At 38.3% G+C, this 26,749-nt stretch overlaps 1 protein-coding gene across 4 annotated transcripts in view; it reads left to right on the top strand.

Annotated features, from left to right (window-relative positions):
• zgc:66474 (uncharacterized protein LOC327500 homolog) overlaps nucleotides 1-26,666 on the top strand; it is a 33,121-nt gene extending 6,455 nt beyond the window's left edge. Inside the window, exons 2-9 of one of the 4 annotated variants that reach the window (XM_051717771.1) lie at nucleotides 5,615-6,126; nucleotides 6,327-6,656; nucleotides 18,449-18,556; nucleotides 18,714-18,956; nucleotides 21,687-22,154; nucleotides 23,073-23,248; nucleotides 23,781-23,966; nucleotides 24,259-26,666. In XM_051717771.1, the coding sequence (XP_051573731.1) occupies nucleotides 5,615-6,126; nucleotides 6,327-6,656; nucleotides 18,449-18,556; nucleotides 18,714-18,956; nucleotides 21,687-22,154; nucleotides 23,073-23,248; nucleotides 23,781-23,859 (1,916 nt within the window). In that variant the 3' untranslated portion in view covers nucleotides 23,860-23,966; nucleotides 24,259-26,666. The other 3 variants (XM_051717773.1, XM_051717772.1, XM_051717774.1) reach the window with 3 other exon arrangements.
• Nucleotides 26,667-26,749: the final 83 nt, after the last annotated feature.

Below are 26,749 nucleotides of genomic sequence, written 5' to 3'. Positions count from 1 at the left end.
CTGAAACTGCATACTGTAACATTACGTAATTAATGTGATAAAGGATGCAATTCTTAGCCGGTAAAACAGTACGCTCTTTTAGGTATGCATGCGAGTAGTATGAATAGATTTCAGACATACTTCATCCGGGAACGTGGGTATTCGTGACCCAAATATATGATGTAACAACCACAGATAATCTGCTCTGGTTTTTTTGGACAAGCACAAGGGACATCGCCTCAGCTCCCGAAGGATTATGGGATATTATATTGACGGGCAGTGGTGGCTCAGCGGTTAAGGCTCTGGGTTACTGACCAGAAGGTCGGGGGTTCAAGCCCCAGCACCGCCAAGATGCCACTGTTGGGCCCTTGAGCAAGGCCCTTGACCCTATCTGCTCCAGGGGCGCCGTATCATGGCTGACCCTGCACTCTGACCCCAGGTTAGCTGGGATATGTGAAAAAAAAGAATTTCACTGTATATGTGCAAATGTATAATGTGTGATAATTAAATATAATTATTATTATTAAATTATTATTTAAGTGTCCAGTCAATCTGCACTTCAGAATCTCGTTGGAGATAGGTCATCTGGATATTTCTCACTTACTGCTTCATGAATAATGAGGATTAGGACATACTACTTCATTAGCATACTATATTAGAGGTCGACCAATAGTGGATTTTACCGATAACTAAGTTGGGCACTACCTGCCGATAAAATAGTGCTGAACTTTATTACAAAAATAAACAGTACTGACTGAGCCATGAACATTTATTTTAATTTTTTTTAAATTAATATATATGAACTAATATTAAAATTTTAAATTCAGCTTATTTTTAAATTGACGATTCCTTAGTCCACAAGAGGGCGCAATAAATACATAACAGTGTTGAATGGTTTATGTTATTGCATAGAACATTCCTATCCTGGCTGTTAAAAAAAAAGAGCATTTCATTTTCAACTAATATGCATAAAATAAATACATTTTAGTTGGTCCATATTCACAAATGTTAAGTCAAAATTAAAATGAGGGGGGAAAACGCTTCAATAGACACAATAACAGCGAAATACCACATTGTTTTTTATTCAGTACAGTTGTATGTAGAGTAGAAATATTCACAGATAGCAGTGGTATTCGGCTGGACTCGGTGGAGAAGTGGCTAAGACTATGAGCCCAGGCCAGGGGCTGTTCAAACAGACGGAACACAACAGACTGGAACCGAACACGAGGATCTCGAGACACACATTTCCAAGTTGAACATCTTTCCTGACAAAGCATTTAAACAACTCATAGTTTAATCTTAGAAACTCTTATAAGAGAGCAAGACGCAATGGCCAAAGACCTCCACCAATTGTAAGGGGCTGTTCACACCGAACGCTTTTGCAATCATCCATTTGTTTTTCTTTGTAAATGCGCACTAGACGAACATCTTTGTTTCACATTGTTTTTGTTCATTCAGCATCTCATGCAGGAGCGCTGTTTTTTAGATGGTGTGTCCCTTAAAAAAGAACTTAAAGCATCTTGAGACACCTGCTTTCTATTAAACTGTATTTGTGCTGTGTCTAGCATTTTTTAGTGCAAGAATGTGATCGATCTGAAGTCATCGTATTATAGTGAGTATAATTTTTTAAAACTTGAAATCAGATGCATTTCTGATTTGTTTATACGTTTCTCTTGGCTGCATGAAGATATTAATTTGCTTTCTCACATCACTAGCTTTAAATATGCAACTTAGCTGGCTAACGAATGCATAAACTTGACCAGCTGGATATAAACTAATGCAAACATATGGTAATAGATGGTAACAATCAGGACATTTAAACATTTGGGTAGGACTTGCGTGTATTTTTGTCACATTGTTCTTATCGCTTGAGGTTAGCTTTAATGTAAGCATCCTCTTAGCCTTGTCAGCAAACATACTGCTGTTCTCTACTAATGCAGCATCTAGTCAACAAATGAATTACTTTATAATGATATGACAACGTGTACTGTAGTGTACTGTATACATACCTTTTCATTGTTGATGTTTCAAATCCACTTCTGAAGTGGTCCGCTCCATGCAGAGTGTAGTCTCACGTGTCAAAACAAACACCACAAGGCATCAGTGAAGTGGTTTTTATTTCGCCTCTTAGTGGTCACTCTCATACTGTATAACTACAGCGGACCATTCCCAGATGTAACGGGGAAAAACAATCAGTGGAGATTTGCAGATAACCGATAGTTCCAGAAATCTGTTATCGGTGCCGATTAATCGGCAAAACCGATATATCGGTCAACCTCTATACTATATAATAGGAAAGTATGGATATTTGGATGCAGCGATGGAAGGACTCCAGTTTACAGTGCATTCAAAGTATTTAGACCCCTTCGTTATTATTTCACATTTTATGTTGCAGCCTTATGCTAAAATGCTTTAAAAAAAAAATGTTTTTCATAATAACAAAGCAAAAACCAGATATTTGTTAACTTTGCAAATTTATTAAAAAGAAAAAACTGAAATATGACATTGACATAAGTATTCAGACCCTTAACTCGGTACTTAGTTGAAGCACCATTGGCAGCGATTACAGCCTCAAGTCTTTTTGGGTATGATGCGACAAGGTTTGCACACCTGGATTTGGGGATTTTTTGCCATTCTTCTCTGCAGATCCTCTCAAACTCTGTCAGGTTGGATGGGACCATCGGTGGACAGACATTTTCAGGTCTCTCCAGAGATGTTCAATTGGATTAAAGTCCGAGCTCTGGCTCGGCCACTCAGGGACATTCACAGGGTTGTCCCTAAGCCATCCTTGCGTTGTCTTGACTGTGTGCTTAGGGTCATTGTCCTGTTAGAAGGTGAACCTTTGGCCTAGTCTGAGGTCCTGGGTGCTCTGGACCAGGTTTTCATTAAGAACATCTTCGTATTTTGCTGCATTCAGCTTTCCTTCAACCCTGACCCGTCCCCCAGTTCCTGCCACTGAAAAACACCCCCACAGCATGATGCTACCACCACCATGCATCACCATTGGGATGGTATTGTGCAGGTGATGAGTGGTGCCTGGTTTTCTCCAGACGTGACACTTGGAATTGATGCCAAACAGTTCAATCTTTGTTTCATCAGACCAGAGAATCTTGTTTCTTACAGTCTGAGAGTCCTTTAGGTGCTTTTTATGTGTCTTGCTCTGTGGAGAGTCTTCCATCTAGCCACTCTGCCATAAAGCCCAGATCGGTGGAGTGTTGCAGTGCTGGTTGTTCTTCTACAAGTTTCTCCCATCTCCACACATGATCTCTGGAGCTCAACCAGAGTGACCATCGGGTTCTTTGTCACCTCTCTTACCAAGGCTCTTCTCCCCGATTGCTCAGTTTGGCCAGGCGACCAGCTCTAGGAAGAGTCCTGGTTGTTCCAAGCTTCTTCCATTTAAGAATTATGGAGGCCACTGTGCTCTTGGGAACTTTCAATGCAGCCAAAAAAATTTTTTAGCCTTCCCCAGATCTGTGCCTTGACACAATCCTGTCTCTGAGCTCTGCAGGCAGTTCCTTTGACCTCATGGCTTGGTTTTTACTCTTATATGCTTTTTCAGTGTGTGCCTTTCCATATCATATCCACTCAATTGAATTTGCCACAGGTGGACTCCAAGAAAAGTGTAGAAACATCTCAAAGATGATCCAGAGAAATTAGATGCACCTGAGCTAAATTTCAAGTGTCATAGCAAAGGGTCTGAATGCTTCTGTAAATGTGATTATTTCAGTTTTTTCTTTTTAATAAATTTGCAAAATTATCAGAAATCTGTTTTTTGCTTCGTCATTATGGGGTATGGAGTGTAAATTTATGTGAAAATAAATCTATAATTTTTAGCATTTTAGCATAAGGCTGCAACATAACAAAATATGAAAAATTGAAGGGGTCTGAATACTTTCTGAATGCACTGTACATCTTGCATTAACATGCAATGATATCGGTGTATGTATAGCACTTGACCACATTTAATGCCACACTGTAAAAAATATCCTGTTAAATTTACGGGAAAAAACTGGCAGCTGTGTTTGCCAGAAATTCACCGTAAAACAAATACGGTAACCACGTTTCAGACTTTACGGGATGTAATTTTGATGCCTGTATATAATACGGTGCATTAACGTAGTTTATATTATTAAATAATAAACTTGATATTAATCTTCTGAAACTGTAAAAATCTGCTTTTCACTTTATAATGTATTGTTAATCACCGTAGTAATTACATCCATCAATAGAGGCCCTTCCTGGAGCAATGACCAATAAACATGTAGAGACAGTGCTCAGTGTCACTTACACAAACACTGAACACCATCAGGTGAGCACATGTGAAATTAAAATAATGTAATAAACATGAACTAAACTACATCAAATATTACACAGAACACCCCAATGTACATAACTGATATTAAAAATAAGAAACATAGCTATTCCCATAAAATATAATGAAATGAACTGGGTCACGCAGGGAATTCTGGGAACGTCGATTGTTTTGTTTCTTTACCATAATTTTAACAATAATTTACCGTAAAAAGTACATGTACTTTCTTGTTAAACATAATATACATTTTTACTGTTAAACAGAAAATCATACTTACATGGGGTTTTTTTTGTTTTTGTTTTTTTACAAAATTTTACTGTAAAACTACATTTATTGTCTTTTTAAATATATTAGTTTTTACAGTATATTTTAAGGTAACTACCCGTTAACCAATTAATGTTTTTTTTTTTTTTTTACTGTAGCATTTTTACAGTCTTTTACCGTTAAAATTACGCACATTTTTTACAGTGCAGGTGCACCCGAGATGCATTGTGATCGGATCACTGAAACCACATTCAGAGATGGTCAGGGACGGATACTGACCACATTCAAAGGTGTAAATGCAAATGCATTTTGGTTGTCCGGATACAACTACGTAAGTAATTATGTGATGATGCTGTACTACAGTCATCCATTGTTAAAGTGCTGTGTTGTGTTCTTGCATTTTTCTTTTTATTCTACCATTGCAATGTGAAGAACACAAAAGCCACTGCTGTCTTGCATTCTTATCACCCGAACAATGAACAATATGCCATGAATTATTCCATTGGAATACACTTGGAATATTTGCTCGTGTCTCTCCCCTTTTTTCTAATCACTGTGCAGCTTGCGCAAAACGTATGAAACCAGGCTTCACTAACGCGTTTCAGATGAGAAGCATGTTTAGCACTTACAAAGCGCTGAAAGCGAGATGAATATCGTAAAATTTGCTTCAGTGACCCAAAATTCAGCTTCGGTGGCTGCCAAAAAATGTTAAAAGAAGGAAAAACCCTGAATGTGAAAGTGAGGGAAAGCATTTGGATTATCTATCAATGTTTTTAAAACTCAAAGACGGAGAATTTACAGTTACCACAACCTCTGATGTAATATGTAAGTGGTGTTTTCCATTTTGCGGAGGTAACATTGATCGGATCTTTATCCAAAAAATATGCACTGGTTCTGCCCTGCTTCAGCGTGCGGAGTAAAACAGGTGTTCCAGTTGATAGTTTTGATCTTGGTTTAGGGATTTTGGAGTAGGTTAGGGTCTGGTATAGGGACTAGTACAAAATAAACACTTGATCTCATCAAATGGTCACTTAGTTCTTGGTTTGTTTAAATTCTTAGGCCCATCAGAACCTGGTACGCTTTCCACCCCAGACGAGTCCAATCCATCCCAGCAAGAGGAGAGTGCTGTCAGCTTTAGATTTGAACTGGGATCAGAAGGTCTTGTGTTCAAAACAGAGTCCATTGATCACCCGTTGAATGTTAGACCTGAAAGCAGCCTCGCCACATTACCTCAAAGCACTGATCAGGGATCTGCCGTTGCTGGGACAAGTGCTGGTGTCGACTATGGCCTGACAGACGGCATGACCTGGGAATCTTACCAAAGTTACATGGCTCCTCTGGACTTTGATCCAGCTTCAAACAGCAGCGTCAGGCGCTGGAGAGAGCGGTCCAGAAGGCAGAGGATGTCCTTTGCCTGTCCAGATTGCGGTAAAGTCTTCGGAAGTAAACGGAGGCTGATATTTCATATGCGCATCCATTCCGCCGAGAGGCCGTATTCATACCGCAGGCGCAAAGCATGCTTCTACGGCAACAAAAATAAAAGAAACAGGAAACTGCATGGTCTCTCACAGGTAAGCTTCAGCATTAAAGTGTTAAGTTTACATGAAATCATTATGGTAGAATGGTATTTTCCACTGTTTATTCTTTGTGTTTTTCATCTTGCTTTTGTAAACACTGGATGCCTGTAAAGGATGATAAATATAGCAGTGACATCAAAGCCTCTAAATCAGTAGAGCACTTGCTTCATTTAACAGTTGTCTTTCACACACAGCCATCACAAGAAATTGCAGAGGATTTGACAGATGGGTCTGAGAAGACTGCACCAGAACAAGAGCAAGCCAGCTCAACTACCGAGAGTGACACAAGTAGTGATAAAGAGCCACAGAACAGTACTGCCAACCCGTTGCATCTTGTACACAGGAAAAGAGGAAGAAAGATCATGCCTCGTTGCCCTCATTGCAGTCGGGTGTTTACACGGCCCGGTCGGTTAGAAGCGCACATAAAAAGACACATGATGGAAGCAAGGAGACATCCTGTAAACCTCCCAAACACAACATCATCAAGGAATGAGATGGTGGATGAGAAGAGGAAACCACCCAAGGTACCGCATTTCATGTTCTCTAGTCTAGTGTAATAGTGTGAGTAGATGTACATACAGAGGGGTCCACATCTGAGAATACTAGAGAATGCTTTTATATGGCTTTTTTCTAGCCTATAAAACCGCATATTTTCAGAATTACAATTGAGTGAAAAGTTTAAACAAAAAATGAACAAATTTCAGAATTCTTTTGGTATGACTTCACAAGGTGCTGCAAAACCTGATTATCCATGTTATTTTCATGTTATTTATGACCTTTGGAAAAAAGAGTTTATATGATCATCACATTTGCTTACATTTGAAAAGGGATCAATAGTGTTGTCAAAAGTACCGGTACTTCGGTACCAAGTCGGTATTAAAATAAAAAAGATGTCACAATACCAGTGTTTGTGCAGTATGAGCTGCATTAGCTTTAAATAAATGTGAAGCAGACCACTCATACACTGGGAACTCCACAGACATTGAGAATCATTCACGTTGAATGAAATAAAAAAAATCTAATCTACTGTGAAGCACATGTAGACTATATATTTATATAATTAAATTACAGCATTTGCACTTTAATGATCACACTGGGCCATGTAGCAATCTGTTTATTTGTCAGAAGAAAAAAGTGAAGCTTCCGTCAAACCTCTCATCTAAATAAAAGCATGATTCAAAATAAAAGCTAGACGCCTGAAATTGAAACAGAAATATATTACAACTGTATAGTAAAATGTAATATTCATTGTAGTAATATTCAAAATAATGATAATAATAATTAAGAAATATATCACAAACAAGAGTACAATTGTACTGAATATTTTTTTCTTTTTAAATGCATTGGTGTGAAAGTATTTGTTCTATGTTTTTTCTTGTTAAAAGTTTTTGATTGGACACCATTTGGATGATTACACTTTAAAACATGGAATTCTAGAAAATTAAAATAATAAAACAAATTTCAGTAGGGTCCTAATTAAAAACATTTAAAGATGCTGCAAGCGATTATTTTATTTATTTTTTTCTCATGGAAAGGTATGCAAAAATTGTTCCACCTCCTTGAAAGATATTAATGAAAAGTGTTGTGAGATATCTCACCTGTCTCTGTGACAACTCTAGATTCTGTAAATGGCAAACAAAAATGTGTCTGCAGACAATGAAGCATTCTGCCTGTCAGTCATTGTCATGTTCTTATAGTATTGTAGTTGCAGCAAATTATTGAGCCATAATGTTTTTTTATGCCATGTTCGTAACAGTTGTCAGTTGAGGGCGTTATTTTACTACTATTTAACAACTGTCTCTGCTCCGGGGGCCTAGGTAGCTCAGCGAGTAAAGACGCTGACTACCTCCCCTGGAGTTCGTGAGTTCGAATCCCAGGGCAAGCTGAGTGACTCCAGCCAGGTCTCCTAAGCAACCAAATTGGCCCGGTTGCTAGGGAGGGTAGAGTCACATGGGGTAACCTCCTTGAGGTCGCTATAATGTGGTTCGCACTCGGTGGGGTGCGTTGTGAGTTGTGCATGGATGCTGTGGTGGATGGCGTGAAGCCTCCACATGTGCTATGTCTCCGCGGTAACGCGCTCAACAAGCCACGTGATAAGATGCGCGGCTTGACGGTCTCGGACACGGAGGCAACTGAGATTCGTCCTCCGCCACCCGGATTGAAGCGAGTCACTACGCCACCACAAGGACTTGGAGTGCATTGGGAATTGGGCATGCCAAATTGGGGAGAAAAAGGGGAGGGAAAAAAAACTGTCTCTGCTCTAAATAAAACTCATTTTGGTATCTTTGGAGTTCAGAATTTTGAAAAGAGGGGGTGTGGTTAATCCAACGGCTCAGTCTTGTAGAACGGCTGAAATTGCTTACAGCACCATTAAGCAATGCATACTTAATTGAGAAACACTTGAAGAAAACATTCATTTCTTTTAATGTATTATTTACATTGAAATTTAACTTTTAAATAGGCTAAAGGAGTGTGTTCAATAGCACGTTACCATATTAGCATAATTTTGCTGTGGTATCGAAATTGGTATCGAGAGCCGTAAAATTTCACTTGTATCGTGACCGACTACTGTAATTTTGGTATCGTGACAACACTAGTGATCAAGAATAAAAGCAATATTATTTCTTTTTTTTTTTTTTCTCAGAATGCTAAAACATTGTTTTTCCACAATGAATTGGGAAAATCCCAGATTTTCAATTTAGTCTCAGACTTGGACCCCACTTTACATAAACATATTTTTCCTTTCCCACATACGCCTTATATACATTAGGCCCTTTCCCACCTACAGTCCTGTACTTTTCCTTTAATAACTTTCTAGATGAGAACTCTTACGATGAACGGAACACCTGAGGAGACTTTTCCCCTGTTGCATTTGCATAGTTACCACCATAGTGATGTCATCTAGTTTCAACCATTTTTCTTCTGACGTGGTTGGAACGCGCGATTTCAGTATAAACAACAACAATGAAATCAACAACACCGACGGAGGACACCGGGATCGGGGTTTTAATTTTGTTAGGGCTGTTTTACACGAGCTTTGGCTGCATCTGAATATGTTGGCAGCTGCCTAATCAGTTAATTGTTTAAACGACAGCATTTTTGGATGAATGGAACTCTAAAGGAAAATGGTCTCTGAACAGTTTAAAAAAGCACCTTATTTCATCCTCCTGCAACCCCCAAAGGCAGCATTTTCCCATTTTTGGATGCAGTCTGTGTTTTCAGGTTACAGTTTAAACTGGATGCGAGTGCTGTTTGTGCAGAGCTCCTTGCTGCTGCAGCCGCAGTGTGAGATGAGACGAGCGGTCAGACCACCACTTAGCACACGCTGAATTTAGTGGACAACATGTTGAAAGCACTCACAGGCTGCAGCACCTCCCACAGTCTCCCACAGTCCCTATACACCCCCTTAGTACCTACTCTGGATTAGGAGCTAAAAATCCCCCAAAAACGGCTAAAACGAACTATAGTTCCTTAAGTGCGAAAGCACCGAAAAGTTCTAGTCCCTGGGGAAAGTACCTAAAATGGGCTTTAGTACTGCCCGTGGGAAAGGGCCTTTTGTGCACGTCAACTTTGATAATCTTTTTTTTTTTTTTTTTTTTTTTTTTTTGTGAAAGATCACTGAAATGTAAAACCACAGTAAACTTGGAATGTTTTTTTTATTTGATGCAAGCAATCAAAGCCAAAGATTACACAATGATGTTATAAAGTGTGGAATTTGTCGATGTTATTTTTATTTATTTTTATTTTTTTTGGATTTTTCCCCTTTTTCTCCCAATTTGGAATGCCCAATTCCCGATGCACTCTAAGTCCTCGTGGTCACATAGTGATTTGCCTCAGTCCAGGTGGCGGAGGACGAATCTCAGTTGCCTCCGCGTCTGAGACAGTCAACCCGCGCATCTTATCACGTGGCTTGTTGAGCGTGTTGCCACGGAGACATAGCGCGTGTGGAGGCTTCACGCCATCCACCGCGGCAACCATGCTCAATTCACCATGCGCCCCACCGAGAACAAACCACATTATAGCGACAATAAGGAGGTTACCCCATGTGACTCTACCCTCCCTAGCAACCGGGCCAATTTGGTTGCTTAGGAGACCTGGCTGGAGTCACTCAGCACACCCTGGGATTCGAACTAGCGAACTCCAGGGGTGGTAACCAGCGTATTTTACCACTGAGCTACCCAGGCCCCCCTATCGTCGATGTTATTTTCGAAAATGTACACTTGTTGTTTAAAAAAAATAATTCCCCGAAGTGTATGATAAAGGACCTTTCCATAGTAGTTCAGTAAATCCTAAAATAATAAGCGCGTGTTTTAGGATGAACTGAACATACACAGCTACAGCCAATCTACGAAGAGAACAAGAAAGCGACAACTGAAGCGGATGCAGTTTAAACGGTGAGTCTGGGGGCAAAAACATCAGTTAAAAAAACGAGCTGAAATGTGACTCTGAATGCATGTATTTCATTCCAACTTTGTGTGAGTTACCTCAGATTGCTAGTTTAACCTTATATCGAACAGTACAGATTGCTTCCACAACTGTGCAAAAAAAAAAAAAATGCTGTAAAGTGTGAAGATGTTATTTGAAATGGGGTAGCGCCACCAGTCTAAAACAGAAAAAACTAGATGAGCAAATCAACCATCTAGGCATATGTGTTCAGTTTTTGTCAGTTAAATTGTAGTTACTAGTTAGATGAATAGGTAAATGAATTGTTTCCATATAGCATTTTAAATCTAAGATACTTGATTTGTGAAATTATGTAGATTGTTGTTGTTTTTGTTTTTTCTCCCCAATTTGGAATGCCCAATTCCCAATGCGCTCTAAGTCCTCATGGTGGCGTAGTGACTCGCCTCAATCCAGGTGGCAGAGGATGAATCTCAGTTGCCTCCGCATCTGAGACCGTTAATCCGCGCATCTTATCATGTGGCTTGTTGAGCGCATTACCGCGGGGACGTAACGCGTGTGGAAGCCCACGCTATTCTCTGCGGCATCCACGCACAACTCGCCATGCACCCCACCGAGAGCGAGAACCACACATTATAGCGACCACGAGGAGGTTACCATATGTGACTACCCTCCCTTGCAACCGGGCCAATTTGGTTACTTAGAAGACCAGGCTGGAGTCACTCAGCACACCCTGGATTCGAACTCGCGACTCCAGGGGTGGTAGTCAGTGTCAATACTCGCTGAGCTACCCAGGCCCCACAATTATGTAGACTGCTGACATACATTATCAATGCTCATTTTGTAGGTCTATTTTTACCCTGCATTGCTATGCAAACATACCTCCAACTAATTGAATGTAATCCATATGTAGTTTCACAGACCTGCCTGTTATTTTATAATAGCCTTAACGCAAACAAGTAACATGATGAAAGGCTTTTGCACACCAAACGCGAATGTTCAGCACAATTTCTCGCTGCAATCAACATTTTGAATTTAAACAATAGATTCCGAATAAGCCATTCTCACCTGGAGCGAACATTCGCGGTGACAAAGCGAACCTTTTTTTACGGTGAGTGTTATTTTTTTTTTCGTCCAATGAAGAATATGTACAAGCTTTAGATCATGTGTCAGAAGCAGTTGCGGTTACCAGAACCAGAGCATCAGGTGGCACTAAAGCACAGAAAGCTGTTTTGACCACCAACATTAAATGCTAAAGTAACCTGAGGAAAAAATCCTGAAATCCAGCAGTGAAGATGTTTGTTTCATCTGCATCAAATGCCTTAAAAACGGGGGAAAAAAATTATCATATGGGTTCTTTTAACATGTAAATTAAATTGCTGCATTGCTGCACTGCCTTGCATCTCCTTTAAAAATGATCTGATATTATGTGGATTGTCTTAATAATTTATTCCATGCCTTTGCATTTAATCTTAAGCGAGTTCTCTTATGTTTAATATAAAATATATTGTGCATCTTTGCCACTGTATCACTTCTTAAACAACATTACGGATCTTAAGAGTTTCTTTGCGAAATACAGTATTAATACTATTGCTGTGACTTGCAGTGCACTCTGTGTGCTTTTGAATACCAATTATAAAGTTGTTATTGCTGTGCTATTTTTAATATTCATGAACAGCTTTGTCTGTTGGTAGCAGTATTAAGTGTCAAATAATGGGTCAGACTGAAGATGTGTTTTGTTGGGTGAGATCGCCAGCTTGCTTACTGGGGGTCTAAATACAAATATTATTTACTTATTTATTTTTAGGCACAATTTACAATAATGCAGTGGCATATTATTTTTTATAACATGGTGTGTTCGAATGCTCTGTTCTGATTGGTAAACCGTTGAATGCATAAGTAGTTTTAATCACCGTTTGATATTAATGCACTGTTTGCAATCATAGCAACATAACATAAACCTTCCTAACCACTTTCATCAGCATAGCTAATATAATGGAATTCAGCTTGTTTTGCACAGAGGGTGAGAGAAGGAAATCAGGACTTATTAAATGCGTCTTTCGCAGTAAAGACGATTTAAACTGTAATGTGTTATGTTGCTGAGCTGAAGTGCCGCCTATAGCCACTTGAAGCCCCCCACGTGCTCACACATTTCTGACTCAAATGCTGAAGGAGAAGTGCTGTTTGTTTACATTTGCGGTGAAGTGCTACCGTTCAAGGACAAATTGCGATTTCATTCTTAATTCAGTCAATCGTGCAGCCTTGATGGATACCATACTGATGACTCAGAGGTCAAAATCCACAGGTTCCAGAGTGTTTTCAATGGTTTTCTCCTTATTATACAGTAAGTGCTACTTTTACTCTCACTGCCACATTTGTAACGTCGGTTTTTCCACATTAATGTGAAAATGACAATGAATAAAAATTAATAATACATTTTCTCTGGAGTGCCAACTCTACGTTCTGCGGATATTATTATTTCTGGATTGTGCATTTAAATATATAGATTTGACCAAGTGTGTGGTTGCACTACTTTTTCTCTGTCTTAATTAGAATAGGCAGAGCTGTAAATCTAACGACTCTTAAAATTTCCTTTATTTTTTTGTGCTTCTAGTCAAAATTTGCGCTGCAAAAAAATCTATGACAGCTATAACTAATAAATTTTGGCAAGTGACCATAGTATAAGCGGGATAGTCCACGGCTAGGTTTTTGTTAATCCGCTTCACGTCGGGTGGTTCTTTGCCTCCATGTCGTGCAATTAAAATCGTTTAACGCACACTTAGCCGTGGATTATCCGTTACTTATTCCATGGTCTGTTCTAAGACTCTCCTGATTGGCTGGAATGAACCGTTGAATGCACAAGTAGTTCCAGTCAGTTTTAATCACCATTCTGTATTAATGCGCCTTCTCTGCTGTCCCCCGTAATGACACATTGCGAGCATTTTATGCCTCTGTTCAAACGAACTCCGGACAATAATATAGTGTCAGAGCTGGGATTAACCATCACATTACAAAACAACAAGTCATGCAGTGTTGACTTTAAATCAACTGTGAAGCTACAGGAAACACAGACAAGACAACAGTGTTCATCAGCACTGTACTACTCACCCAAAGTGTTTGTTAGGAAAGTCTTTTGCTGTCTGGCAAGATGAGGCAAAACAATATGATAAATATTCATCTAAAATGGCTGTCCTACTCAGCATGTCTGCCTATAACCGCTAGAGGGTGCCCTGCGATCACACATCACTGACTGAATCTCTGAATGGAGATTGTTTCATAACACTCAGCCTTTTGCTGTTTTGAAATCGAGCAACGCCTCATCACGATTTTATTCTTAATTTAATCAATCGTGGAGCCTTAATATAGATACCAAATGGATGTCTCGGAGGTCAAAGTCAACAGGATTAGAGTGTTTGGATGATTTTCTCCTCATCATGAACAGTAAGTGCAGCTTTTACAACTGTCACGTCAGCAACGCCACTTTTTCCTCAATGTGAAAATGACAATGAAGAGGAATTGAACATTACATGTTCTCAGGATTGTCAACCCTTCTACATTATGTGGCTATTATTATATCTGGATTGAGTATTTTAAATTCCGTTTTTAAAGAGTGTTTGTGTAATGGTAGCCAGCTGGTACGTGCTGTGCAGTGTTTAAACCTCACTCCCCTGGCCTCGAGGCGCAATAGCGACTCAATCCTATTGAGATGCTGTGGCAGGACCTTAAACGGGCAGTTCATGCTCAAAAACCCTCAAATGTGGTGGAACTAAAGCAGTTCTGCAAAGAAGAGTGGGTCAAAATTCCACCACAGCGTTGTGAGACTGATCTCCAGTTATCGCAAGCGTTGTTACAGTTGTTGCTGCTAAAGTTGGCTCAACCAGCTATTACGTTTAAGGGGGCAGTTAGTTTTTCACATGGGTGATATAAGTGTTGATAACTTTTTTTGCTTTGATAATAAAAAATAAAAACATTTGAAAACTATTTTGTGTTTACTCAGGTTGCCTTTTTTATGTTATATCTCGGCTGAAGACCTAAAACAATTTAGTATAAAAAATACAAAAGGAAGAAATCAGGATGGGGGCAAATACTTTTCCACAACACCTGTAGATCTAACAAGATAAAGTTTACCGTTATTTTTTTATTCTTCCAGTCAAAATTTGTGCTGCATTAATTAATGAAAGCTTTAACTAATCAATGCTAGCAACTACCATGGTATAAGCGGGATAATCCACTGCTATGTGTACGTTAAACGTGAAGTGCATTTAAAATCGTTTAACGCACACCTAGCCGTGGATTATCCCTTGCTCCAAATGATAACTTGTTTTAACCATTAAAACTTTGTCGTGATTCTTTCTAATCACCCTTCAGACTGTATTTATGATAATACTGTCAGTCAACTTGTCCAGCAGGTGAACTGAAATAATTTGTGAATTGTATCGAAAGTTTTCTTCCTTGTTGTGCAAATCAACAACACACTCGTCATCGCTGCTTCAGCTGGTAGAAAGATGCATTGTATTTGTTTTTTTTCTGCTCACTAGAGAATCGTTTGCTTTTGTTTTGCAAACTTGTCAAGTGGTTATTTCTTCTAACCCTGTGATGGGCAGAGGGCGGACCAGCTCAAAGGTGCGTCGAGCCACCTACCGTACCAGGGAGAAATTGGTGCAACCTATTGTAAAGGTGTGAATGTGCTAATGGCGAAGATTAATTTGCTTTCTATGGGAAAGGGCCATTCGCCTGTGATTCGCCTCTCATAATCGCATCGTGTTTGGTGTGAAAAGGCCTTAAGATGGAACACAGATCTCATGTTTTTTTGTTTTTTCATTGCTTCACAGGTGGTGGCTTTACCACAGCGCTGTTTTAGCAAAGTTTGGGACTACTTCTCAAAAGATGAATTTGGTGAAGTGTTCTGCCATACATGTTTTACCAGAATTAGCCAGGGCTCCAACAACGCTGCTATGAAGAACACCTCTAATTTGTGGTCTCATCTTAGATCAAAACATAAAAGTAAATATTTGGAGGCAAAAGGGTTCAGCAGCCAAGTCAATGTGCTGATGAATGCTTTGGACACAACTGTGATCAAATTAGAACATTCTGAGCCAGAAGAACGTGTCGTAGAAGGAGAAAGTGAGATAAGGAATGTCTTAATACCAGAAGAACCACACGATGGAAATGTGTAAATATGTGAAAACATATGTTCAAAATGGAAATTTTTTTCTTTTTCATTTTGATTTTTACCGTTTGGATTAAACCTTTGTATATATACAATGCAGATCTAATAAATACAGTGGCTTTAATAAAATCTTTTGTTTGAAAATAAGTGTTTGATTCATTTTTGTGTGGGTTGGAACAATACATACAGGGACAGCTGTTTTTACCAATGTCCATTTTAGGTGTGGTAAAGTGTATACTATTCAAATAAGGTTTTGTTTTCTTGGTGTGTGTTTTTGTGTCAATACATACATCATAATGCTATGACATCATGCACAAAAATATATTCCAGAAATTAAATGGAATTTGCCTCTTTCAAATTCACTGTACAGTTGAAGTCAGATGTTTACATACACTTAGGTTGAAGTAATTGAAACTAATTTTTTAACCATGCCACAGATTTAATATTAGCAAACTATAGTTTTGGCAAGTCGTTTAGGACATCTACTTTGTGCATGACACAAGTAATTGTTTACAGACAGTCAATTAAAAGTAAAGCAATCTATCACAATTCAAGTTGGTCAGAAGTTTACATACACTAAGAAAACTGTGCCTTTAAGCAGCTTGGAAAATTGAACTGGAGGTGTACCTGTGGTGTACATTATTGTAAATTTTAAGGCCTACCTTCAAACTCAGTGCCTCTTTGCTTGACGTCATGGGGAAATCAAAAGAAATCAGCCAAGACCTCAGAAAAAAAATTGTGGACCTCCACAAGTCTGGTTCATCCTTGGCAGTAATTTCCAAATGCCTGAAGGTACTACATTCATCTGTACAAACAATAGTACGCGAGTATAAACACCATGGGAACACACAGCCATCATACTGCTCAGGAAGGAGACACATTCTGTCTCCTAGAGATGGATGTAGTTTGGCGTGAAAAGTGCAAATCAATCCCAGAACAACAACAAAGGGCCTTGTGAAGATGCTGGAGGAAACAGATAGATAAGTATCTATATCCACAGTAAAACGAGTCCTCTATCAACATAACCTGAAAGGCTGCTCAGCAAGGAAGAAGCCACTTCTCCAAAATCGCCATAAACCAGACTACAGTTTTCAAGTGCACATGGGGACAAAGATCTTACTTTATGGAGAAATGTCCTCTGGTCTGATGAGAAAAAAAACTGTTTGGCCATAATGACCATCATTATGTGTGGAGGAAAAAGGGTGAGGCTTGCAAGCCTAAGAACACCATCCCAACCGTGAAGCATGGGGGTGCCAGCATCATGTTGTGGGGGTGCTTTGCTGCAGGAGGTACTGGTGCACTTCACATCTCAAGACATCAGCCAGGAAGTTAAAGTTCGGTCGCAAATGGGTCTTGTAAATGGACAAATAACCCCAAGCATACCTCCAAAGTTGTCAAAATGGCTTAAGGAAAGCAGTGTCAAGGTATTGGAGTGGCCCTTTCAAAGCCTTGACCTAAATCCGATAGAAAATTTGTGGGCAGAACTGAAAAAGCATGTGCGAGCAAGGAGGCCTACAAACCTGACTCAGTTACACCAGTTCTGTCTGGAGGAATGGGCCCAAATTCCAGCAACTTATTGTGAGAAGCTTGTGGAAGGCTACCCAAAACATTTGACCCAAGTTAAACAATGTAAAGGCAATGCTACCAAATGCTACCAAATACTAACAAAGTGTATGTAAACTTCTGACCCACTGGGAATGTGATGGAAGAAATAAAAGCTCAAATAAATAATTCTCTCTACCATTATTCTGACATTTCACATTCTCAAAATAGTGATCCTTACTGACCTAAGACAGGGAATGTTTTATGATTAAATGTCAGGAATTCTTAAATGAGTTTAAATATGTTTGGCTAAGGTGTATGTAAACTTCTGACTTTAACTGAACGTATGGAGCCTCTTAGAGTACAGGGCAGGAATCTTTTTTTTCTCATAGTTTTGCGTGCCCTCGCAATAAGTGTACCATGGTTTTACTGTAGAAACTAAAACTAAAATGAAAACTATGGTAATAAAGATCATAATTTTGTGGTTATTATAGTTTTACTACAAATACCATGGTATCTGTAGTAAAATCAGTAACCACAAGAAATACCATGGTTAATCTATAGAAAAACCATGGTTACTACATGGATACAGTATACTGTATTAATTAAAACCATGATTTTTCACCAAATTACAAAACCAGAACATTAACCTACAACATTCATGGTTACTACAATATTAGGCTACTATAGAAAAATTGTTTCCGCCAAAAACTATGGTCACTATAGTTTACAATATTGCTATAGTAAAACCATAGTTAGACTATGGTATTTGTAAAGTAAAACCATAACCACAAAATTATTATATTTTACCATAGTTTTGGTTTTCCTGTATTATCACTGTGGCTTCAATATGAATATCATGGTTAAAATGTGGTTACTGTAGTAAAACAAACTATTGCGAGTGAATGCAAAATGTATTGCAAGAGCACGCAAAAATATTTCTGAAATAAATTCTTGCCCTGTCCTCTAAGGCCTTCGTACTGTACAAGTGTGTGTGTGTATATATATATACATGTGTGTGTGTGTGTGTGTATATATAAAGAAGAAAAAAATAACTCTTCTCCTAAAATCACTTCTGGTTCTTTATAACCAAACTGTTTTTTAACTCTGCGTTCTTCATTCATGTAATATCCAATGCATGCTACATTGCATACATGTCTTCCTTGCTTCTCTCATTGTCAAATCGACTTAAATTTTTTACAGAAGCAAATGATCGAAAATAATGATGCAGTGAAGAAGGCCAGAGGTGCAGGCCATGAAAAGGCTTTATTAAGCAAAAGGCTTAAGATAAACATGCCAGTCCAGAATGAGGTACCTGCTCTCTCAGCATGTCTAAGAATGTTTTACTTTATACAGAGATCTGGATGCATTACCATTTCTATTTGTCTATAGCTGTTCAACTTCTTTTATGATTGATGGGTACATGGAGTATCATCAAAATAAGTTTAGATATTTGTGTTCCCCATAGCTGTCTAAAGGAAAAACAAAGGAGGCGATGCCTAAACACATTGGAAGTACTAAAGTACAAAGTATGGAAAGAGTGAAAGTGCAAAAGAAAATATATCCCTGCCCACATTGCAATAAAGTGTTTACTCGTAAAGGATGGCTGTGGCCGCACATTAAGGTGCTTCACTCTAAAGAGAAAAGAAGTAGTTACTTTGACATCTTGCCTGACAGTGGCCTGACAAGATCACGACGACCCTTCACCAAGGTTGGTTGTTTGGTTTACAGATTTTTAATTTGATATGTTTTTGCTTCCTGGTCCCAAGGGAAAAACCTTTATCTGCGACTGCAAATTGCTGCAGTTTCCAGAGGAAATGTCCACTAAATGGCACTAAACACACTATAATTTTTACTACCATTGAGACAAATCAGGATTAGAGAGGAAGTTAATTAGTTAATACATTTCGTTCTCTTCCTCACACAAAGCTAGTGTATGATTTAAGATTTGAAATAAAGCGCACACATTGTATGGGAAAGATCAGCCTGATGGTGAGTAGATAATAACATGGTTTTAATTTTCTGTGAAGTATTCCAGTACAAATATTCTGTTGTACTTGCAATTGAAAGTTTTCCTGAAGCTCTACTACAACCCCAATTCTGAAGAAATTGCTAATAAAAACAAAAATGTTATTTGTGAATTCCATTTACCCTGTGCTATATTGAAAGCACTACAACAACACATTTGATGTTGACATTGATGTGATTTAATTGTTTTTTGAAAATACACTCATTTCAAATCAGATAATTGCAACATGCCCCAAAACATTTTTGGGAAAGTTGAGTGTGTACTATTGTGTAACATTTCTTTTAATAACACTTAAGCGTTTGGGCTCTGAAGACACAAGTTCAAGTTTAGCAAGCAGAATTTTCCCCCATTCATCCATTATGGAGGTCTTCAGCTATGAAATTTTATGGGGCCTTCATTGCCATATTTTGTGGTTCGTAATGCGTCACACGTTCTCAATTGAAGACCAGTCAGGACTGCAGGCAGGCAGATCTAGCACCCACATTCTCTGCTTACCTAGTCATACATTTTTTAATTCTGGCATTATGTGGCTTTGCATTGTCCTGCTGGAAAATGCAGGGACGTGCTTGTTAAGACAGCGTCTGTATGACAGCATATGTTGCTCCAAAATTTGTACATATCTTTCTGCATTAATGGTGCCCTCACAGATGTGGAAGTTACCCATGCCATGGGCACTGACACACACCAATATCATGGCAGACACTGGCTTTTGAACCTGACGCTGATAACAGCTTGGATGGTCCATTTCCTTTTTGGGCCTGGAAGAAAAATAATGGCTGTTTTTTCCAAAAACTGTTTGAAATGTGGACTTGTCGGACCACAAAACAGGATTCCACTTTTCTGTATTCCATCGAGTAAAGCCTTAAAGGGATAGTTCACTCAAAAATGAAAATTCTCTCATTTACTCACCCTCATTCCATCCCAGATGTGTATGAATTTCTTCTGCTGAACACAAAGATTTTTAGAAAAATATTTCAGCTCTGTAGGTTTTAACAATGCAAGTGAATGGTGGCCAGAACTTTGAAGCTCCATAAATCACATAAAGGCCACATATAAGAAATCCATAAGACTCCAGGGGTTAAATCCATGTCTTTAGGAGTGATATGATAGGTGTGGGTGAGAAACAGATCATTTTTTAAGTCCTTATTTACTCAAAAAAAAAAAAAAATAAAATAAAAAAAAAAGTGGAGATTTATAGTAAAAAGGACTTTTCATTAATTGAACAAATCTCCCAACCCTGCCTAAATACTAATCTTCTCACCCACACTTATCATATCACTTCTGAAGACAGATAGAACCCCTGGAGTCATATGGATTACGTTTCCTGTATGTGATTTATTTGGACCTTTAAAGTTCTGGACACCATTCACTTGCATTGTATGGACATTAAGAGCAGAGATATTCTTCTAAAAATCTTCATTTGTGATCAGCAGAAAAAAGCAAGTAATACACATCTTGGATGGCATGAATGTGAGTAAATGTTTAGAGAATGTAAACTTTTGAATAAACTGCCACTTTAACTTGCGTCTATGGATGCAGCGGTGAATGGTGTTGACTGACAAAGGTTTACCGAGCCCGTGTCATAATGTCCATTACAAACAAATGACAGTTTTTAAGATGGTGATGTCTGAGGGATCGGAGATCACGCACATTCAGAAGTGGTTTTCCAGCAGGACTACATCAGCTACATACTGCCTGGGTTACAAGTGCATGGCTGTGTAAGCAGAGACTGCGGGTGCTAGATTGGCCTGAGATGTGTGGCGCATAATGAAGCACAAAATACGGCAACAAAGGCCCTGTACAATTGAGCTGCTACAGACCTGCATGACGGATGAATGGGGGAAAATTCTGCTTGCTAAACTTAACAAACTTGTCTCTTCAGTACCCAAATGCTCAAGTGTTACTTGAAGAAATGGTGATGCTACACAATGGTAAACACTCAACTGACCCAACTTCTCTGGACAGTGTTGTAATAATCTGATTTGAAATTAGTGTATATTTTCAAAACAAACAATTAAGTTCACAAGGTAAAACATCAAAGAATGTGTTTAAAATGATTTAAAGATCCAGGTACGGGTAGGTTCAGGGCTTGGCTTAGTAAAATTGCATTAATGTTGTTTGGGTTTGATTTTAAATAAGGCAGAACTATATATTTGTTAATATGTTTGACTTTTCTACCTTATTAAAGTCTCATCAGTATTGGAGGAGAAACTCTCTTACGAAGCCACACAGTGGACATTTCCCCAAGAAACTGCAGCAGTTTTTCCCTGCAGGTATGTTTTGGGGCTTTTCAAAAATAATTCATAGTCACGTTTTTCTCATGAGATCAGATTGTGTTTTTGTCATGTTAATAAAGATGTTTGAACATTTTATTTCTGTATAACTAACAACACTTCACATATGATCGATAAGGTATTTCAGAATGGCACAGCTGAGGCAGAGGGAGTTTCCCTGGTGTCAAAACCAAAAAACGTCAACCTGATCGTTATTCTGCCCAAATTAAATATAAATGAGGCAGTACTTAATGCATATGGCCATAAGATGGTCACTGATGAGCCAAAGAGAGCTCCTGAGGAATCAAAAAAAGACGCCTCAGACTGTGATGGAGAAACATCAGGTGCTAACAGTCTGATGAAGATGTTTCCATGTGAAGTATGTGACAAAGAGTATATGTTGGAGTGGAGGCTGAAGAAACATATGAGGATGCACATGAAACAAAAGTTAATTAAGCAAAGTAAAAGAAAATGGATGTTTATGGATGCTGAACAAAATCTAATTGACATGAAGCTTAAGGAACAAAAACAAGCAAGCGGAGAAGCAAATAAACTGAGGGAGGAGAAAATGCTTCATGGCAAGAGGTCAACGGAGCCAAATAATACGGTATGTTGTCTTTTAGTAAAACCTGTGGAATGATCGGAATGAACATTGAGTAGTTGACAATACCTGTGGTGTGACGTTCTATATGCCATCTCACACTATATAATTATAATGCATGCAGTTTTTATGACCACATATTAATCGAGGGACTACATGGAATATTTAATTTGAAAAAGCATTTGTCACAGCACAGCACCATTTAAAATTAATTAGTGAAGTTTAAAGGTGCTGTAAGCGATTTCAGCTTCCACGAGAATGAGCCTTTGAATTAGTCATGCCTTCTCTTTCCAAAACCTGCACTCCAAAGATAACAAATTAGCTTTATTTAGACCAACACCATGCAGAAATGGATGTTTAAAACAACAGCAGCCAAATAGTGCCCTCAGCAGTCAACTGTTATGAACAACATGCCTTAAAAATGTCAGTAAGCCTCAATAATTTGCTGCAACTACTGTACAATACTATGAGAATGAACACAATTATTGACAGACGAAAAGCATCAATGTCCGCGGTTTTGTTTGCTGTTTACGAAGTCTACAGGTGTCACAGAGACCGGTGAGAAATCTCAGGACACTTATTTCATTAATATCTTTAAGGGAGTTACAGCACCTTTAATTATTATTTAGTGTTAATGGTGAAAAATTTAAAAGAAATGGTTACCGGTCTTAGTACCTAAATATACACTTTATCATATATTCATATAAATTTGAACCTAAACTCTGTTATGCGTAATGTTATGCGATACCTTATGCATCTACTACCCAAATGCATGAACACAATTCTAAAAGATGAAGTTCACTTGCATATGAGATGTTTATGACATGTACTTTTAATGTATTTCTTCACACATTACATAGTTTCACATGACAGAGTTTATCAGATAAGCTTGGTTTGTCTAACTCAAGAATCTTAAATTCTTAGCAATCAATGGAAGACACTGAAATGATGGTAAAGAAGGAACGTGGCCATTGTGTCTGTAAATATTGTGGCAAAGTCTATGCCCGTGCGAACTGGTTGAAGACACACATACGTAGACATCAAAACGAAAAGCTGAAACCGATAAGATGCAGAGCAAAGAAGAAAACCCCAATGAACAGGTATGTTATTATAATTTAATAGCAAAAAAACACACAAACACTGAACTGTGGTTCATTCTATAAAATGGGTGCCTTTTGTGTCCATTAACATGTAAATTATGAATAATGACGATGAATTATTGAAGCATTGTTTTCTAAACAAAAATCTATTATTTTTTTTTTTTTTAAATGTGTTTATTAAAACGTGGATATTTGTATATATTCTCTTTCTAAGCATGTTGTATTAAGCTCATGGCTAGTAATGTTGGACTGTAAAACTGTCAACCCTGTTACATTTTTGACGGTAGTATTATTTTACAACATATATTTCAATGTAGCTTTAGATGGTAAAATGCAAGTGATTGCATTTAACACCTAAATTCTGAGAGGATGTTTAAAATCTTACTGAAAATTTACTTTAAAAATCACTTTTTGAAAAATGGTCCTATTTTGTAAAATGACCCATTCATACATTTATATATATATATATATATATATATTGTGTGTACCTCCTCAGCAGACACCTCAAAGAACCCCAAACATTTCATTTCAGAGCGGCAAAACCAGAGGTCAAGGGACATTTCCCTGCCCAATTTGTGACAAAATTTTCACCAGGGAAATGCGGTTGTTGATGCACATGCAGATTCATTCTGGTGATAAACCGTACTCCTATCGGCAGCGCAAGGCACAGTTTTATGGTGACATAAGTTGCAGACTCCCAAAAATCCATAATAAGGAGGTAGGAGACACTATCAAATAATCATTATGACTGCTAGTTTCTTTCTAATTTATTTGTAAAAAAAAGAAAAGAAAAAAAGAGACAAATTATTTGAACAGTAAAGATTACCTTTTTAGTAGCTTGTATATCATTACACTGTACGGAGGATCAATACAGATATCCTTATTAATAAAACAAGTTATAGATATTCATAGCTAGTTTAGACTTTAGAGTGGTGTTGAACAGAGTTGTTAATAAGTGCACATTCCTGTTTTTTTATTTTATTTATTTATTTATTTATTTTTTTATACAGTTTCCACCATTAAGTGAAAACAGGGATGAGTCTGAAGAATTTGTGGGCGAAGAAACAATGAATGAGGACAAATCTGCACATCTGAGCATCAGTGCAAGTGATCCAGTGTCTCAATCGCTCTGTCAACCACCGTCTGTACTGGCAGCCTCAGCTTTCTACCTCAGACAGCTACTGAGCAGTCTAATCAAAGAACCGAATCAGAGTTAGTCAGTGATGTCATTAGCCACTTGAATTTGCAGCCCAGGATTGTTCTAGAACCCCTTATGACTGATTGCAGGTACTGAAGCACAGTGCCTCGGGTAGGTGACTTCAAAGCTGACAGTTCTGAAAGAAGTGGCTTTGATCTTGGACAAACGGCTGATGTTTTGGATGATCATAATGTAGTTTACAACGCTGACGTAAGCAACAATGGTATTTCTGAGACGGACATTGTCTGTGTGGAGGTTGAATCCCTGCAGCAAATTTCTCAATCAGAGCTTGACAACACAGGGGTCCCACAGGCCACTGAATCCTCTGTGGGGAATAACTCAGAGGGATGACAAAAAGAGGTTTCAGAGAACCAGATACTATTGATAGTAATAGATGATGAACCAGAACAGTCAGCAACCCAAACAAGCACTATTGCAAGCAACTTGGAATCAACCAGTTCAGGGCCAATAGCTGAAAATGCCCCATCAGGATGTGGAAAGACTAATTATGATTGTGAAGAGATTTCTGCTCTGAAGTTAACTGTTGTGCGACAGGCTCCACTTTTAGATAGCGTGTTCAAAGAAACCACTTCTGGTGCCATGCAGAAGAACATTAATCCAGAATTACTTTGTGTTGTCCTCTCAGACAGTGAAGATGATGTGGATGATTATGCACTGAGTCCTTCTAAAGGTTTAGATAAAAAGAAAACAACCTTAGTGGCTAGCATACCAAAATAAAAATGAGATGTGAGCAGCACTGTCATACCCGAATCAGTGATTAAGACTCCAAATAATGACTCCCAAATTGCAGCTCCACATTCCACAACTATTGACAGTGCCTCACAACAAACTGATGCTAATTCTGATGTTGAGTTTGTACCGAATGAAAGAAATGATCAGAGTATCTCTAATGATCTACTCATTAGAGACCAGAGGGCCTCTCCTGGCGTCAAACAAACAAAGGACAGCTCGATGACTCAGTAGGAGATGAAAATTTCTGGTTTGACATTTGTTGGTCAAGAATCTTTGTCGCAGCACTTACAAGTTCATGCTGATAAGAAACTGCAGGACATGGAGATTGTCATTGGCAATGAGAGAAAAAATAAGAAACAAGGTGTAAATAACCAGGTATTACAAAGTATCAGATTAAAAAATAAATCTGTTGTTAATAAATCTGTGAAAATGTGAAGAGAGTTGTAAATATATGAACAGAGGATTTTAAGTATGGTTCTTAATTTAGATTAAATTATATTGTTTCCTTTTAAATCTTTTCTCAATGAAGAGGCCAGAATATGGTGGAGATGATCCATCAAACAACTCTGAAATCTCAGGGGAATGTGACACCTCAATAAAACAGATTGACCCCCTTTTTTCTTTATACAAGGCTGATTAGTCTGTAAAAAGTTCTAAGAACTTTGGAGTGCTCACAACTATTTCTAAGGGCAGCGGAGAACAAAAAGTATATTGCTGGTTTGGTGGGGAGGCACGAAGAAATATATAACTGCACCCAAAGCATGAACACCCAAGGGAAGTGGTAAAAGTGGAATAGTTGTCCAAATGTTCTTTCTCGGGTTGTTTTCTATTTTATTATGCAATATTTTTTGTAATGCAAACTCATGGCTAGTGCTGCCCTTTGACCATACAATTCTTCTAGTGTTGCAGTAATATTGAAAGTGCTGGAAATTTTGGGTAGCTACTTGCCTTTTGGCACTAATATGCAAAAACTGACCATATAAAGCATTTGAAAGATTAAAGCTGAAATAATATTAAATAGGATGCATTATCAACAAGCTCCTTTGAAAAAGTTCTAGATGGCCCTGAATGCCAAACCAAGTCCAGTAATGAAAAGTCCAGATTGTTTAAGATACATTACTGCTTTTACTGCAAGAAATCACATTATAGAATGATTGCTCATCTTAGTGAACCTGAGGTTGCAAAAGCTCTTACCTTTGACAAGAGCTCAAAAGAAAGGAGACAGCTCTTGAACCTTCTCCAAAACAAGGTAGATGTTCTACACAACCAAAATTGTATAAATCGTAAGCGAGATGTAAAACCATTTGCGAGGTTTGTGGTATCTAGCTCATTTGATGACCCTGTTTATTGCATCTACTGTTTACGGTTATTTAGCAAGAAGTCATTTGATACACATTTAGAGCAGTGTCAGGGCAAATGTCCTCGAAATGCTGAGTCTAGCAGTAATGAAAAACTTACTGGAATAAATGCTGATCACGAATAAACAAACTGTTTGATTGAAGAAGTGTCTCATAGTGTAATGTTGATCAAGAAAGAGTGATGACTCCAAC

Source organism: Myxocyprinus asiaticus, chromosome 14 (assembly GCF_019703515.2).
Source record: "Myxocyprinus asiaticus isolate MX2 ecotype Aquarium Trade chromosome 14, UBuf_Myxa_2, whole genome shotgun sequence".
Classification (NCBI taxonomy): domain Eukaryota; kingdom Metazoa; phylum Chordata; class Actinopteri; order Cypriniformes; family Catostomidae; genus Myxocyprinus; species Myxocyprinus asiaticus.
Note: the sequence above shows the minus strand (reverse complement) of the source record. Positions and strands in the feature narration are given on the sequence as shown.